Raw genomic sequence first — 18,389 nt, 5'->3', positions numbered from 1 at the left:
GTGTTAAGTTTAGTAGACCTTGTAATGGTTGCCCAAAAGTAAATATACCTGAGATTGAATGAAGTCTTGCGAGAAGACCAACAGAACATAAAGCAGATGTGCGTAGACATAACACTTCAAATTCCCTAGTCTTGCATGTAGATCAGTGCCGACATCTACCAAAATGGCGGGAATGTATGATTTTAAAGAAGGGGTTAGACAAAAAGATGACAAAAGCTTTAGAGGCTGCACATATATGTACAAAAGGTAACCAGCCATATAGATAACTTTATGTGTTGGTTAGTTGCTGCGGCAGGCGTGGCTTTGACTTCACCAAATGGAAGGGGAATGGGGAGCAATTGAGCGTAGGAAGGAGCGGGATCAGGTCATGAAAAGACCACCAGGTCAGAGGAACACAATAGCGGAGGGCAGTCAATTGCAATGGACACGAGGCAGGTCCTAGGGACGTCCTGTTTGTAAATATATCTGATTCCCTCCATTTTGTAGTCTCTCTGAGGATGGACTGTGTGCAGTACGAAGCGTTAGAGGAATGATGAACTTAAGCTTATTCTTGTTTTTCGCATCCACCCATTCCTATCCATTTGTCAAAATAAACCAAGATGTTTCTGTATTCGAGTGCCGTTGAGGGATGACACTAACATTATAACCGGGAGGCTCAGCTCCCTGGAATACGTAGGTCCTCCCTTCCTATCCGCCGACTGGAGGACGGCAGACTGTAGAGTAGGGCAGATTCAGCCTACAATCCGGGTTCAAATTGAAATAAGCCCAGAGCTACAACAAAAAGTAGAACAATAACATTGATCTCTTTCTACTTATGTACATACCCACTCACACATACAAACACTATTACACCTCTCTCTCTCTCTCTCTCTCTCTCTCTCTCTCTCTCTCTCTCAGCGCATCATCCTCGTCCTCATCAAAATACTGATTTGTTTGTATATCTTTATGTAAGACCATAACTACCAATACATATATTTTATTGAGTGAGTGTGTGTGTGTGTGTGTGTGTGTGTGTGTGTGTGTGTGTGTGTGTGTGTGTGTGAGAGAGAGAGAGAGAGAGAGAGAGAGAGAGAGAGAGGGAGAGATGCTGATTAGAAAGCTCTGAAACCGCCAAGACCATGATAACCAGACTTTACACAGAAATATTCCAAACAATAAGGCTGCCTCTAATAATAATTCCATTTTCTCTCTACCGCAGATGAAAGAAAACGGGACGTCGGGTCACCACCAGCCCTGCATCCCTATAAAGTAAGTGAACATCATATTGAGAAATAGAGGGACAAATCTAACTCCTTAAATAAGAGGTAGTCATTATTATTTGCTTTTTATCAACTCTCAACAATTATATTCAGCTCAAGGGAAGCCTCCTAAACAGGAAGGGGTTAGATCATCCCTCATTAACATCTTCACCATTAGGTCGCTCTCCTGAAACTGAATAAATCATCTGCAAGTAGAAAAAGTAAAATAAACAGTACACCATCATACTGAAAAGTTATTACGAGCTAGGGCGAAGCCCTTGAGAGTCTCTCTTCAAGTAGTGGCATATTCTCACATATGAGCGGTCCAAGCCGGCCCAGTCCAACCCGGCCTGGCCTGACCCGGCCCAACCATAACATTTTTGAGAAGCCTGTATCTCAGTAACCACAGGGCCGATCACAGTTTGGTTTGCACCATATGACAGCCCCATTCCTTAAGATTTGTTTTCGACAGGTTTCATCACACCATGGAGGTGCACGTGGCACGTGACATGCACCAAGTATAGCATGTCGAAAGTCTTCTAAAGAGGGCCACAGGCCAGACAGTGTGTCATAAAGACATGAAACTTGGTAGGTAGATACCCATCAATATACTCTAGGCATCCTTGGGGTGTAAGGCGATATTTCAATGCTTTCAGATTTAAATGGCCTCGCTTGTAACTCGCTGACAAGGGCGTTTTACTGGTTACATTAACTGAATGATTTCCACGTAAACCTCCTGCCTCTATGAATTAGTAGTGCATTATTTTTTTCTTACTGGAGATTACTTATGAGAGTTTATATATATATATATATATATATATATATATATATATATAAAAATATATATAGATATATATATTGTTACATAGCCTATGATTTCATCATCCTTTGTGTAATTCTAACGTACAGTATGCTGCATGTTTGATCACGAGCGTGTTCTACCTCACTCCCCCCTTCTACCCTTATAGTAGAGTAAGTGGTTCTTTCTGTTGTTCAGAGCAGGATTGTCAACTCTTTGTCCTCTATGGCTTCATTTGCGCGTCCTTCTTACAAGTTGTATCAAGCTCTGCCGGCCCCTATATAATGAGCTCAGTCTCTGCATTAATTGCCACTTATATCTACTCCTCATTTTGCTCACATCTCTGTCCTCCCCTGTACAGTTGTTATTATTTTTGTGAGTGCCCATGAAGTCTCCAACCATCTAGCAGCTGTGTAATTTGAGTATAAGTGTTATTACATTTTTCTTGTACTGTATAGCATATGGTGTTAGTTCGTAGGCCTAGTGAGGTTTTTGTGATTCATGTGTTTTTGGTGTCAGCCAGCAGTAATAATAGTTTGTATCTGTAATAATATATCTTGCATTCACTGAGCATTATCCGGTTTTCTCATTTTATCAGGGCTGACTTAGATAAATTTACTCTTGCTAATTTCGTGTTAATAGAGGCTATTGCAGTTAACCATATATTTAACCTGTTTTTTGCCATTACATTATCCTTATGAGTCCTGAATGTTTAGTTGTTAGTTTGAGCATTAAACTTTAACTTGTAATTTTACCTAACTTTTTTGTTTTGAACCTGGAATTTTGAGGGACAGTTTTCTCTGTTCCGTAACATAAATTTGGCGACCTCTTCTCAGGATATTCAGGATATTATCATAAGGATATTGCTTGATATTTTGTGACTGTGATTTATTCATGATGTCTACTATTACTACGCTTGATGAAGCCAAAGATTTTTTGTCAAATGTGCAAACAGTGTGTGATGTAGATAACAGAACAAAGAATGAACTTAAGCTTGTTGCTCAACAATTGGGAATTGCTGTTCGCTCTCATCATTCTAAAGATCAAATTGTTGACATGATTAATGAAAGCTTGTTTAATGTAACTCCTCCAAATGAGCAAACGTTGATTGAATTAGCTAAGTTACAGCTAGCCCTGCAGGAGGCTCGTGCTAAGGAGGCTGGGTTTCAGGCTCGTGCTAAGGAGGCTGAGGCTAAGGAGGCTGAGTGTCAGGCTCGTATTCAGGAGGCACAGGCACAGGCTCAGGCACAAATTGAACTAGCTAGGATTTAGGCAGACCATGAGTATCGCATGAAACAAGGTGGAACTGGATCATCTAGCTCTGATGATTTTGATGTGGCTAAAAATGTTAAACTTGTCCCTCCTTTTAATGAATCTGATTTAACAAAGTATTTTCAGTTGTTTGAGAGGCTACCTACAGGTTTTAATTGGCCCAAAGAGTATTGGCCAGTACTCCTTCAAACTGTTATCACCGGTAAAGCTCAAGTAACTTATGCATCTTTGCCTCACGATCAATCTGATAATTATGATGTAGTTAAGAGCTTGATTCTTAAGGCCTATGAGCTTGTTCCTGAAGCCTATAGAGTAAAATTTAGGACAACTTACAAGCAAGATAAGGAATCCCATGTTGAGTATGCAAAAATCAAAGAAGATCTGTTAGAGCAGTGGTTAAATTCTAAGAATGTGGATTCTGATTTTGGTAAATTTAAGCAGATGATTTTGCTGGAGGACTTCAAAAGGTGTATTAATAAAGATGTAAGCCTATATCTTGATGAGAAAAGAATAGATAATTTGTCTGATGCTGCAGTTTTAGCTGATGAATATGTTCTCGCTCACAAGAGATATTCTAGAGAAAAAAGGAAAGCTGAGAGTAAGTATGTTGCCTCTACTCAGAGTACAGGTAACAGGAAAGAGAATAAAGATGATGTTTCTCAGGAAGTAAATACCAGCTTCACCTCTAGATTTCAGAAAAGTAAATGTACTTATTGTAGTAAGCTTGGTCATACTACGGAGAAATGTTTCAGGAGACAGCATGATATGAACAAAAAGGAGCCTTTAAATATTCAGTCAATTGGTCTAGTGTCCACCCTTGAGAGTTCCCAGAATTCTTTAACTGAGTTAACTGAACCTGCTTTGAGGGGTAAATTAAATTCTCATGATGAAGCTCCTCTTTTGAGCAGTAACATGGGTGACACTCTCAAGAGTTCATGTGCTAATTTCCTGTCTGATGGTTTTGTCAGTCCTCTGGACAATAATGACAGGAAATCAGTTAAAATATATCGTGATACAGGTGCTTGCCAATTCCTTATGCTGACCAGTGTTCTAGGCTCTAATGTTAATTCCTCTGATGAAACTGTAATCTTACAAGGTGTAGGGAATAATTACTTCTCTGTCCCTCTGTGCAGAATGAATTTAGAGTCTGGTTTTGTTAATGGTTCCGTTATGGTTGGGTTGGTTGAGACACTCCCAATGTCAGGTGTAACTTTCTTACTTGGAAATGATATTGGTGGAAGTCAAGTGTGTCCAGCTCCTCAGTTGTCTAGTGAGCCAGTGGCTGCGACCCAGGATTGTGATGTCCCTGATGTGTTCCCTGCATGTGCTGTCACTAGGGCCAAGTCTAAAGTTACTGGTGACTTAGAGGATAATGATGATGATGATGTTATCCTAGCTGACACTTCTTGCTAATTTGGACAACTCACCAGATGAGACAGTACCCCGTAGTGTTGATAATTTGTCTCGTCAAGAGTTGGTTGAGTTGCAGATTGCTGACCCTGAGTTGAAAGGTCTAGCTAACTCTGCTTGCAGTGAGGAAGGGTCAGCCAGTGCTTCTACTTGTTATTATATAAAGTCAGGAGTACTTATGAGAAAGTGGAGACCCCCAACAGCATCAGCCGACTGTGAATGGGAGGTTGTACATCAAGTTGTCATCCCTTGTGTTTGTAGGCAGGATATCATTAGAGTGGCTCATGATTCCAGTTTGGCAGGACACCTTGGAGTGAGGAAGACTGTGGCACGCATTTTGAAACACTTCTACTGGCCAGGTATCTTCAGGGATGTTTCCTGGTATTGTAAGTCTTGTCACACCTGTCAAGTTGTGGGGAAGTGTAATCAGACCGAAAAGGTTGCACCTTTAGTTCCCATTCCTTCTTTTGAGGCGCCATTCACTTGTGTGTTGGTGGATACTGTGGGCCCTCTTCCTAAGACTTCTTCAGGATTTTCTAATGTGTTGACCCTGATTGATATGGCTACTCGTTATCCTGAAGCCATTCCACTTAGAAATATCTCAGCAAAGAACGTGGTTAAGGAAATGCTGGGGTTCTTCACTAAGTTTGGTCTACCCAAGGAGGTACAGTCAGACCGGGGAAGTAATTTCATGTCAAATGTTTTCAAGCAGTCTCTGAAAGAGTTGGGCATCACCCAGATCACGTCTTCAGCTTACCATCCCCAGACCTAAGGAGCGTTGGAGAGATATCATCAAACACTCAAATCGATGCTCAAGAAATACTGTTTGGAACATCAGAAAGACTGGGATAAAGGTCTTCCATTTGTTGTATTTGCCACAAGAGAATCTCCAAATGAATCACTGGGCTTCTCACCCTTCGAACTACTGTTTGGCCATGAAGTAAGAGAACCCCTTAAGCTACTCAAGGAATGCTGGCTGTCGGAGGAAGATGACGTCAACCTGCTGGAGTATGTGATGAAGTTCAAAGAACGGCTGTCCACTGCTTTACAGCTGGCGAGAGAGAATTTAGGAGCTGCTCAGGAGAAGATGAAGACTTGGTATGATAAGAAGTCCAGCTTACGCCACTTTCAGCCAGGAGATCAGGTTTTGATTCTGCTACCGGTGCATGGGCAACCTCTTCAAGCCAAGTTTAGTGGTCTTTATTTCGTGGAGAAGAAACTCAGTAATGTCAACTATGTCATCGCCACACCAGATCGTAGAAAGAACAAGCAACTTTGTCACATCAACATGCTAAAGTTATATCACAGGCGGGACGAAAATAACCCAGTCTGCACTGTAGCTGTTCCACCCGAGTCTGCAAGTGAAGTTCTCCCATGCAGCATGAGCCTGAGTGATAGTTTGGGGAAGAATCCTGATATCATGAATGATCTCCAGACTAAGCTTTCTCATCTACCTCCCGAGGAAAGGCAGGAGTTTTCGGCATTACTGCAGGAGTACCAGCAAGTGTTCCGTGCCACTCCAGGAAGAACCACTGTGTTGATGCATGATGTCGATGTTGGAGACGCAAAGCCAATTAAACTGCCTCCTTACCGTGTGAACCCAGTGAAAGTTCCTCTCATCCAGAAAGAGCTTGGCTATCTGTTGGACCACAAGATGATTCAGCCCTGTCAGAGTGAGTGGAGTTCTCCTGGCCCTCTAGTCCCTAAGCCAGGTGGGTCACAGCGGCTTTGCATCGACTACAGACGTGTTAATCAGATAACCAAAACAGACACTTACCCTCTCCCTCGCATGGAAGATTGCATGGACAAGATCAGAGGGGCTAGGTGCATGAGTGGGTTTGATTTGTTAAAGGGATACTGGCAAGTACCTATGACTGAACGTGCTAGGGAGATCTCATGTTTTGTGACACTAGGAAAGACTTTTGCATGTTCTGTAATGCCATATGGTATGAAGAATGCACCAGCCACATTTCAGAAGCTCATGAATGTTGTAACAGAGGGTTTGGCAGGGTGTGTTGTTTATATTGATGATGTATTAATCTTCAGTGACAACTGGAAAGATCTCCTATTCCATGTCAGTAAATTTCTTGAGCGTTTGGTTCAGGCTAATCTTGTAGCTAATTTAACAAAGTGTGAGTTTGGTCAAGCTAAAGTTCAGTACCTTGGGTACGTAATTGGTGATGGACATGTTGCACCACCAGGAGCTAAGGTTCAGGTTATAAGTGATCTTCCCAGACCTAAAAGTAGGAAAGAGCTACAAAGATTTTTGGGAATGGTAGGTTATTACAGGAGATTTGTTCTTAACTTTTTAATTCTTGTATCACCACTTACAGACCTACTGAAAAAGGGAGTTAAATTTGTCTGGACCGATAACTGTGAATCCTCTTTCAGCAAACTTAAAGCTATCCTATTAAGTCAGCCAGTGCTCGCTACTCCAAATTTTGCAAAGCCTTTTAAGATGGCTGTTGACGCAAGTGATACAGGAGCAGGGGCTGTTTTGCTGCAAGAGGATGATCAGGGTATTGAACACCCTGTGTCTTATTACAGTAAGAAGTTCACTCCACCTCAAAAGAACTACTCCACTATTGAGAAAGAGCTTTTGGCTTTGATTTTGGGTTTACAGCATTTTTCATTTTATTTGTGTTCTGGTCTTGACCCCATTGTCATTTATACCGATCATAACCCACTGAAATTCCTTAGTAAGTTTAAAGATAAAAATCAGAGATTGACAAGATGGAGTCTACTTCTTCAGGAGTATTCATTAGACATACAACATGTCAAGGGGAAAGAAAATGTTATTGCTGATTGTTTATCTAGACTTTAGACAGATTGTTTTAGAGTAATAAGAAATTTCCTTTGTAAATTTATTTTTTCTTTGTGGGGAGGTGTTACATAGCCTATGATTTCATCATCCTTTGTGTAATTCTAACGTACATTATGCTGCATGTTTGATCACGAGCGTGTTCTACCTCACTCCCCCCTTCTACCCTTATAGTAGAGTAAGTCGTTCTTTCTGTTGTTCAGAGCAGGATTGTCAACTCTTTGTCCTTTATGGCTTCATTTGCGCGTCCTTCTTACAAGTTGTATCAAGCTCTGCCGGCCCCTATATAATGAGCTCAGTCTCTGCATTAATTGCCACTTAGATCTACTCCTCATTTTGCTCACATCTCTGTCCTCCCCTGTACAGTTGTTATTATTTTTGTGAGTGCCCATGAAGTCTCCAACCATCTAGCAGCTGTGTAATTTGAGTATAAGTGTTATTACATTTTTCTTGTACTGTATATCATAAGGTGTTAATTCGTAGGCCTAGTGAGGTTTTTGTGATTCATGTGTTTTTGGTGTCAGCCAGCAGTAATAATATTTTGTATCTGTAATAATATATCTTATATTCACTGAGCATTATCCGGTTTTCTCATTTTATCAGGGCTGACTTAGATAAATTTACTCTTGCTAATTTCGTGTTAATAAAGGCTATTGCAGTTAACCATATATTTAACCTGTTTTTTGCCATTACATTATCCTTATGAGTCCTGAATGTTTAGTTGTTAGTTTGAGCATTAAACTTTAACTTGTAATTTTACCTAACTCTTTTGTTTTGAACCTGGAACTTTGAGGGACAGTTTTCTCTGTTCCGTAACTATCTATCTATCTATCTATGGCCAGACGCCATAATCCCGTAAGGGGTGGCCCTTTGTCTCTGACTTAGTTCTTTTATGAGGAAGGGCACTAACCCTCTGTTCCGTAACAATATATATATATATATATATATATATATATATATATATATATATATATATATATATATATATATATACCGTTATGGTGGTAGGATTAGGTTATTGTTTTATATCTAGAGACGTGAGGAATATTCTTGAAATTAAGTGATTTGCCATAGGATTAAGGCTAACGTTTATATCTGGAGATGTGAGGAACATTCTGGACATTTCGGTATGTCTGTTTTATTTTTCTATCTTACATTAGGAATTAGTTCTAGTAATTATTGTTATTGTGTGTTGTAAATATATGTGCATTATTGCATGAGAGAATGAGAGTTCTCTTCTAGGCCCTAGAATATTCTGGGCTACGCTCGTAGGTGGAGTCGAGAGGGGAGGTTTATTTAAAGGACCATTTCCACTCCGGAATGGTTCAGTAGATTTAGCTGAAAAGTAATGGATGGAGTGAGTTTAGTGAGCCAGAGAGTAATGGACCATTAGTCTGTGGCGACAGTGAGTGGGTGGCAGTTAGCCAGCCAGACAGTGAGAGTCAAGAGCCAGTAATGTACAATCAGTGAACACTCAGCAAGTCAGCCAGTGAGTCACTGGTGGATGGACAACGATAGAGATAGTGACAGAGTTAGTAAGTCAGACAGTGAGCGTAATCAGTGAAGGACGCAGTCCTCAGACAAAGTGCCAGTAGGTAAGAATCGGACAGTCAGTGAATGAACAGTGAGCGAGTAAGCAGTGAGTGAAGATAGAGAGAAAAGTCAGTGTTTTGCATGTGTACTTCACCTGTGGCTAGAAGGAGAGCTGGAGCTCCTGTTTCTTCAGACCTCGAGGCTAGCTTCTCATCATCCTACTTTGCTGATCTCTTTCAGTGTTTCAGTAACACAGAGAGTAGGCCAGCATATTCTCCTTCACAGTTTCCTCCGATTGTAAGCATCAAACTGCATGGACATTACACACCACACTTCCTATTCCATTATTCTAAAATCAATAAGAATGCCATCTCAGCACCCAGCCTTGAAGTCCCCAGGGAGGAGGGAAGCCATAAAAGTCCCCACCATCCGCTCCTCTCCTTGTGACAGCCAAGTGAGATGCATGGAACCACTGTCTGACCCACCCCATGTTCATTTCTAGAACATTAGTGGCCTTTCCTCTAATTTCCTGTTGAACATCACGTCTTCTCCTGAACCTCACCTTCTATTCATCACTGAGACTCAACTGTCTGAAGTGACTGATAGTATAACCTTCTCTGTGTCCTCCTACTTTTTCTAGTCATTTCACAGTCAAAGGTGGGTGATGTGTATAAGTATGCAACAACATATCTTGCTTTCATGTTCCTTAACTTGAATCTTCTGATTTTTCTACTCTCTGGCTTTGGCTATCCTTCCATTCTGACTAAATGTATTTTTTTTTTTTTATGGGTCCGACTCTGGGCATAGGCTTCGCAGCCTGCTCTCAAGGCACAGTAGTCCTCCTACATACCATACTCCTTTCCACTTCGGCGCTAACACCCACCGTCCGTACTGAATACATGCTAGGGCTGTCTCATACAGGACTGGTGTATTGATATTAGCGGGGGTATTTTTACATGTCGGTGGGTCTTCTGGTAGATCAGTAAAGTCTGATTTAATGAAATTCAAATCCTTAAACTGTTCCCTGCCCCAGCGGGGATTTGAACCTGCAGGTCACCTCTCTACCGATTGAGCCAACGCCTCCCCTGCTGTGTACTTTTCCCCGAATTCTGCTAACTATGAAAAATTCTTTGAGTAACTTAATTATAAGATGGAACACATCCTATCAGTTTCTTCATTTTCTGAAATCTCCATTTTAAGCGATATCAGTGTTCACCACCATCATTTGCTCTCCTCTCCTTTCAGTGATCCACCTGGTGAACAAGCCTACATTTTCTCTATCCTTAATAACCTGTAGCAGCTTGTACAGCATCCTATCTGTATCCCTAACTGCCCTGGAGAGAGTTATAACATACCGAACCTCTTCCTTACAACTCATTCTCTTCCCTATGGTGTTTATATCTTCTTTCCATTGGGCTCCTCCAGTCACAACCGTATCACCTTAACCTGTCCCATCACTCCGGTAAGGTTTGTGGATATTCCCAAGAAGTGGCGGCTGTGGCACTTTGGAATTGTTGACTGGAGGTCCTCCGGCAGTACTTCTCTTATTTTCCTTGGAATTGTGGCGTTCTTTCTATGTAGTTGGGGGTCACCAACGTGGCGTGGTTGTTATTAGGTTGGGGTCACCAATGTGGCGTTTTTTCTATGTAAGTTAGGGTCACCACTGTAGCATTTAGTTATGGGTATATCTTACTAGGGGCTACACCAAGGCAAATGGTAAGGATAGATAAACGCAGTTGTGCTGGGAAGAAATAGCTAGGACAGTGATTATTGACTTGGAACAATACAGAGTTACCTAATGCTTTCAAAATAGTACAAGGCCATCGATTACCTGGATAAATAGTTACAGAATAAAAATATGAGTAATAAATTTAGTGAGAAGCCGGAGCGCTGGGCTGATGTGTTTGTGTAATTGTATGTGTAAAGTTGTACCACGTGGCCAGATTTACCAGGAGTGACGCAGAGCAGGTAGCAGCCAGGGTGATGTGGAGAGTGGAGAGAAATGGGGCGAGTGAGGTAGCCCGCTCGCTTTTAAGACCCTTAATAAGGGGGTGGAGCACAGGTAGGCCTAGGTCACCTAATTATTCAATTTTGATTGGTTTAGGCACCACTACAGGTGAGGAGGGAAGAGAAATTCGATTCTATTGGTTGCGGCACCAATGGCAATGCTGATTCCGAGATCTAGGTGTGGAAAAAGCCATGAAGGAAGGAAAACACGTGTGTGGTGAAATGAGGAGAAGCCACGAGGAAAGTGAACCACATGTGTGGGTGAAATGTGAGGTGCAGTCTTTTGTGGTGTAATGTACACCACAGAATGATTATTGCTTCCATGGCCGAGTGCCATCTCAGTGTGCCTCAATGCATTACGGAGGTTATTCGCTTACGCATGAATGAATACATTCCTTTCTTTATCCTGTGACTAATGCGAAAAAAAGAAAAAAAATATTTAATCATGCTTGTTCTATGCTGTCCACAACAAGGAGAAAGCCTACTGGATCCAACCCACCCCTGAATCTTATTTATGTCTCTGCCAGGAACCATGCTAAGTCTCTTCTTTTCTTTGCTATGAATAATCTCATTCGTACTAAATGCTCTGAACTGTCTGATTCAAATCCTTCCTGGTTCTTCTGACACCTTGCCAAAAACCTTTCTAACAACTTTACAATCATCCTTCCCTCCTCTTTTCTGCTCTGATGGTTCTGTTGCTGTTTTTCCTACTGAAAAAGCAGAACCCGTTGCTCAAACTTTCTCCTCCACTTCCACCTTAGACAATTCTGGTACTGTTTCTCCATCACACACCTCCTTTGACTTCCTCATGACTAACATTAAAAATTTCTTCAGTTGATGTACCTTCTGCCATCACTGGCCTCAATACTAACAAAGTATATGGGCCATCCTGTTGTCCTCAAGACCTATACTTCTGTGTTTCTGTCCTGCATAGGTTAACTCTTTTGCTTTTGTCCGTTGACTTGTACCTCTTCTTCTTGCTGAAAGTTTGCTCTCATACAGCCTGTCCCAAAGATAGGTGACCATTCCTGGCCCTCAAACTAATGCCCAGCTGCTTTAACATCCTGTATTTCTAAAGCTGTTGAATCTATTCTTTAAAGAAAATTCCTGTCATGTCCTTTCCGATCTAAAGTATGGGTTCTGCCATGGATGCCCACTAGCGATCTTCACACCTTCTTTTCAGACTCCTGCTCATCCTCCTATTGGGACTTTGGCGAAAGCTTTGCCACAGTACTTGACATCTCAAAGGATTTCGATCGAGTCTGGCATAAATCTTCAATTTCCAACTTTTCCTCTTACGGTTTCTATCCTTCTAGCTGTGCCTTCACGCTAACTTCCTGTCCGGTCATGCTATAGCTGCCTTGTAGATCTCCACCGTTCTTCTACTAGAGACATCAATAGTGGTGTTCCTCAGGGTTCCGTCCTATCACCAACTCTCTTCTTTTATTCACCAGTTACCCTCCAAGCTGTACATCTACAGTAACCCTATCCACATATATGCTGATGACCCCACCCTTCATATTTCCATTCACTTCTCATAACATCATCTCAGCAGTTACTTCAACAAACAAGGAATGAGATTATGGCACACTTAATGTCTGAAATGGCTCATTTTTCTGATTGGTGTAAAAGTAATCTTGTTTTTAATGCATCAAAAACTCAGTTCTTACATCCTTCAACCCACCAAAATCTTGCACAGGTGTATCCTCTAATTTTTAACAATATCCAACTTAATCCTGCACCATGTTTGAACATTTTTGGTGTTACATTCTCTTAGGATTTATTTTGGAAAGATCATATACCTCACTTGTAAATTTTGCTTCCAAGAGACTGGGTGTGCTAAGCCGACTCCAAGTCTTCTTTATCCTTGCACAGTTGCGTACTTTATATAGGAGTTTTATTCACCCATGTGTAGAGTACAACTCTCATGTGTGGAGAGACCCCAACATACAGCTCTCCTCAACAAGGTGGAGTCAAAAGCTTTTCGTCTCATTACTCTCCTTTTTTTACTGGCTCACTTCAGCCTGCCTTTTTGCCGCATTGTTGCATCTTTATCTCTTTTCTATCGCTACTTCAATCGTCACTGCCCCTGTGAACTGTCTGCTTCCATTCCTTCACCACTCCGGTGGGCACATAGCAACCGTCTAGCAACAAACTCTCGTACCTTTTCTGTCCAACTCTGTAATGCAAGAGTTAACCAATACTCCCAGTCTTTCATGTATGTAACAAGTCAAACCTGGAAATGTCTTCCTCTGTCTGTACTTCCTATTGCCTATGATCTCCATTTATTTAAATACATTGTGTCCAGGCATCTCGAAATGAACTGATCTTGAATTTGGCTTTCTATTATTTTGTTATGTTTTCCTGGAAGGAATAGTCTTGCGGGCTTCTGGCCTTTAGTACCTTCTTCCTTCCATAAAGAAAAGATATCGCCAATAACAAACATACATGAAATTCTGAACCACTGATCCAAAAATTCCGATCAGTGTCAGCAAGAGGCATCGCAAATAAATCAGCTCCAAAATATTCCACCGTTCACCAGTCTTGACTGGTTTTCCTTACTCTTGTATTGACCTCTCTTATAATCTTGTCCATAATACATTAACCCTTTAACAGCTTATATTTCTCTGGGCAAAATCGTTTTGTGTTAGACTACATAAAAATGTTTAGATTCTTTAGCTGATGCAAATGGGTTACGCGAGAGTTTTTAAAGTTTCGGACTGGTAGGATTTCTCTTATCTGTACAAAATTTGGCAGCTTGAATACAATGCAAGCACAGCAACCAAAACGAAAGAGTTTTAATAAAATAAACGTTTAAACTTACTCAAAGTTTGTTTTTGGATTTTCATTAAACGTACATTTTTACTCAGTACATATCTGGAAGAACTATCTTATACAAACATGGAAAAGTTGTTTATTGGTGGAAATACATTGTTTCCTCAGTCAGCAACTTTTCCACCGCGATATCAGGACAAATTAAAGCTAGATCGTTATCTCCTGGACCGTTCAGGCAAGAATGGAATACTGGAATACATTTATATTCAGTTATTTTTTAATCTTGTTTCCGGAACAGTTTGCTTCTTTATTCCACTTCTACCATTTTATTTCTCTTCGCACATTTTATTTCTATCTTTCTATCTATATATTGCCAGACGCCATAATCCCGTAAGGGGTGGCCATTTGACTTTGAGTTATTTGTTTTACGGGGAGGGGCACTAACCCTCCACCAACCCACTTGTTGACACGTAGGAAGCACGTATGGTTTGGTTATATGGTTACCATCCAGCGTTGTTAATGGTTTCCTGGCTCACAGGAAGCCATTTGGCTTGTCACTCAATATAAAGCCACCTGTAAAAGAAAGAAAAGCAATAAGAAGTGACAGGAAAGATGGGAGAAATAGGAAGAGAGGAAAAGGCTAAGGAAGAAGTAGGGAGCACCACATCAAGTAAATGGATGATGGTCGCCACCATCTACCACTTCACTTTCATTCATTTTTTCATAATCCTTCAGGATTTTTTCACATTACGTACTGACCACTTCCACATTTATTAAAGACAGAACCTTATGTTGTGCTCCCCGGCCTCTCTCTCTCTCTCTCTCTCTCTCTCTCTCTCTCTCTCTCTCTCTCTCTCTCTCTCTCTCGTCTCATCTGTTAAAGGTTGAAGCTTATTCTGCTCTCTCTCTCTCTCTCTCTCTCTCTCTCTCTCTCTCTCTCTCTCTCTCTCTCTCTCTCTCTCTCTCTCTCTCTCTCTCTCTCATCTGTTAAAGGTTGAAGCTTATTCTTCTCTCTCTCTCTCTCTCTCTCTCTCTCTCTCTCTCTCTCTCTCTGGCCATCCTTCATTCTCTTCCCTCATCATCTACGCTGCTTACTCCCTCTCCTCTCCCTCCCTCTATCTCAGTCCGTCCTTACCTTCCTTGCTTCAGGGCCCCACACACAATATCCTACAATTTTTCCTCCCTCCCTCCAATCTTCCCTCCCTCGCTCCCTCCCTCCCTTCCATTGTCCAAACTTCTCCCTCCCTTTTCTCAATCCATCGGCCATCACCGGTCTCTCTCTCTCTCTCTCTCTCTCTCTCTCTCTCTCTCTCTCTCTCTCTGTGACGCTTCCCTCCCTTCCTTCACTTGTCACTCTCTCTCTCTCTCTCTCTCTCTCTCTCTCTGTATGTATGTATATGTATGTATTTATCTATCAATATCTTATTTTACATTTTATCTATATATCGACCTGTCTATCCGTTTAATTTATTCTTTACTTACTGCCTCCGCTTATCATATTCTCTCTCTCTCTCTCTCTCTCTCTCTCTCTCTCTCTCTGATACTTCCCTCCCTTCCTACATTTGTCCTATTCTGTTTCCTCCAAGGTCCTCCCTGCAGTTCGCCTGATTATACATTGTCTTCCCTTTTCTTCCATCACTTCATTATTTTTCTTTCATTTTATTTCTTTTTTCCTTTTCTTCCTCTTCTTCCCTACTCCCGTCTTCTCACCTGCAGCTCTCTTTGCATTTGCCTCCTCTGTGTTTTCTAACCTCACTTCTTATTTTGTTCCATTTTCCTTATTACTCGATTTTTTCCAAAGCCTTACAAGCAACGCTGATCTGTCCCCCTTCAACTGAACGACTTGGCAAAGGTTAAGTTTACCGTGGTGGACTGAGGCACTTTTGGTGGGAGTGGCCGGTGGCTATGTGTTGTATGCAGGAAAGGGGTTGAAAAGAGCTCATCTTATGTTGAGCTTGTGGAGGCTGGTATAAAAGAGATGGAGCGTTGTAAAAGGCAGACTGCAGGCAACATCCAATTATAAGCGTGCCATGTACAGAGAATATCATACGGTTCAGGTAACCTGATAGAGTCTGTCGTAAGAAATTTGGCTCTGAAGTGTGCAGTCTTTTGCTGCTTGGGTGACGAGATCATTATACAGGTTATGCAGAAGTCAGCTCAGCAGCCAAAGTCCGAAGTGGCTGGAGGAAAATATTGCCCGTTAGGCCAGAAACCGGAAACTTCGTATGAAATGGATTTTAGCTCATGGTTTCATGTGTAAGAGCTGCAATGCTCTTTGGCAGCGAATTGTGGGCAGTTAAGGATACAGTGTACACAGATTTGAGCGAACTAAAATTAGACTGTTGAGGCTGATGTGAAATGCCATACTGAGAAACAGAACAACGTGTTCAAAACTAAGATGGCGTCTGGGTATTGTTAGTAATAGTGAAGATATGAACACTGGTAGGCTGAGATGGTTTGGGTATGAGGAGTGAAGTGTCAGAGTTACTGGGTGAAGTATTTTGTTTGCGGAAACGCACGATAAATGTTTGCTTCATTTTTTTTTTTTTGTTTCAGCTGTACGCAAACTCTGTTAGTAAATAATGTGATCTGAAACAATTGCAGAAAATTGCGGGAATATGTTTTGATAATTTGGTCCCCCCATTTACCTCCGGTGACGTCACAAACGCTAACCCTCCCTACACAAACAGGTTGCCGCTTTTCATCCAATAATTGTCGAACGGTACCCAGAAATTGATGGTGGATATCTGTGGGGACCATAATAGACGCGAGTGGGTCCGAAATAATAGATATTGATGATACACTGAAAAACTCTTTCCATTAGATACCGTGTGTTGTATTTCATTCTTGCTACTGCCGCACAATTTCCTCTAACAACTGTTCGAACAAGAAGGGTTAAGTGTAGTCTTCATTAACTCTTTTGCTACATTAGGTCCTACTTAAATGAAATCTTTAGGTGATGGACTGATTAAAATGGAGAATACTTCATCGGATTAAAGGGGTTAATTTTATCTGGTCAAACTGATAAGTCATCTGACATTTTATTTTTGTAAGGTTAAAACAGGTGAGGGATGTGGGATTAATTGCCCTCATGTATCACAAGTACCTTTTATCTGTCTGCCTACATTTTTTATACAGTACCTACCTGCCAGGGTATCTACCTACCTATTTAAGTGCGTATATCGGTCTCCCTACTTACCTTCTTACCTGTTAACATTCTTGTCTACTTCCCTTCTACATACTTACCTATCTACCTACTTAATAATCCAATCATCTGATTACCTACATATCTGGTAATCTGTTTATCTATCTACCCTACTTCCACCCAATCTTCTTATCTGCGTATCAGCCTATCTACATAACTGCTAACCACATAACCTTCATATATGCCTACCAACTTGGTTTCCAGATATTCAAACTGCCTCTCTTCTTACTTACCTATCTGCCTACCCACTGCCGACCTACTCTTCCATACCACAACTGACCTAATCAATCTGCTCACCCACGCACCTGCACACTATCCTCACCAACCTACCATCCAACCAACCAACCAACCAGTCTATCAAAGTCTATGCCAACCTTCCCACCAGCCAACCATCCCTCCTACCTACTGTAAATGTACATCTATTCACTCATCCCAAGACCTAACCTCCTCACGTACCTATCCACTCACCTACGTTCCTACCCGCTCCCAAACCCATTATATCCACCTACTTACATACCAACCTACTTAAACAACCCTTACGTACCTCTCCATCCTCACCCCCACCCACCCCACACCCGATCTTCCCCTCGCAACAGTATCGGTGCATCAACTCTAACCTTTTGTTCGGCACACAAAACATCTAAGCCCATTGTCAGTGTCTGTCTGTGTCTGCCTCCCCCTCTGATTTGTGGTCTTCTGGATCTGGCTCAGGATTTGTTTATCTGTCTCCCTGTTCATCTGTCTGTATGTTTGTTTGTATAATATGAGAATGCTGCTTATATATATATATATATATATATATATATATATATATATATATATATATATATATATATATATATATATATATCAGACTCTGATTCTCTTTCTGTTTGTTTACACACACACACACACACACACACACACACACACACACACATATATATATATATATATATATATATATATATATATATATATATATATATATATATAACAATTAAATACCATTTTATCCCACCGATTAATGCATTCATATACGGTTTATTCAGAAACATATGGTTAAATACAGACAGACAGGCAGGCGCCAGGCAAGCAGGTGCACTGTACATGTGTGTGTGTGTGTGTGTGTGTGTGTGTGTGTGTGTGTGTGTGTGTGTAATCCTAAACCATAGCAGCCTTCCTATAAGGTTCATTAATAACTTTCCATAATAAACACTTAATTCTCTTACTATAGACATGTTTTAACTCTATTTGTTGCTACAGCTAAACGATTTTATTCAGCCAAAGGAAAGTATAGAGAATGAGTTATAGTTTTCCCTGGCCTTCCCCACTACTCCCGAGAGTTCC

General features: G+C 41.1%; 1 protein-coding gene across 1 annotated transcript in view; it reads left to right on the top strand.

The window, feature by feature from the left end:
• The window catches only part of LOC145413720 (uncharacterized), a 519,498-nt gene that overhangs the window by 353,915 nt on the left and 147,194 nt on the right, over nt 1–18,389 (top strand). The window contains exon 2 of the mRNA XM_080283376.1: nt 1,199–1,248. Coding sequence (XP_080139502.1) covers nt 1,199–1,248 — 50 coding nt within the window. The remainder of the gene's footprint in view (nt 1–1,198; nt 1,249–18,389) is intronic.

Source organism: Coenobita brevimanus, chromosome 97 (genome assembly GCF_032717465.1).
Source record: "Coenobita brevimanus isolate Jiangsu-jjx chromosome 97, ASM3271746v2, whole genome shotgun sequence".
Classification (NCBI taxonomy): Eukaryota; Metazoa; Arthropoda; class Malacostraca; order Decapoda; family Coenobitidae; genus Coenobita; species Coenobita brevimanus.
This window is presented reverse-complemented; position numbering and strand designations above follow the sequence as displayed.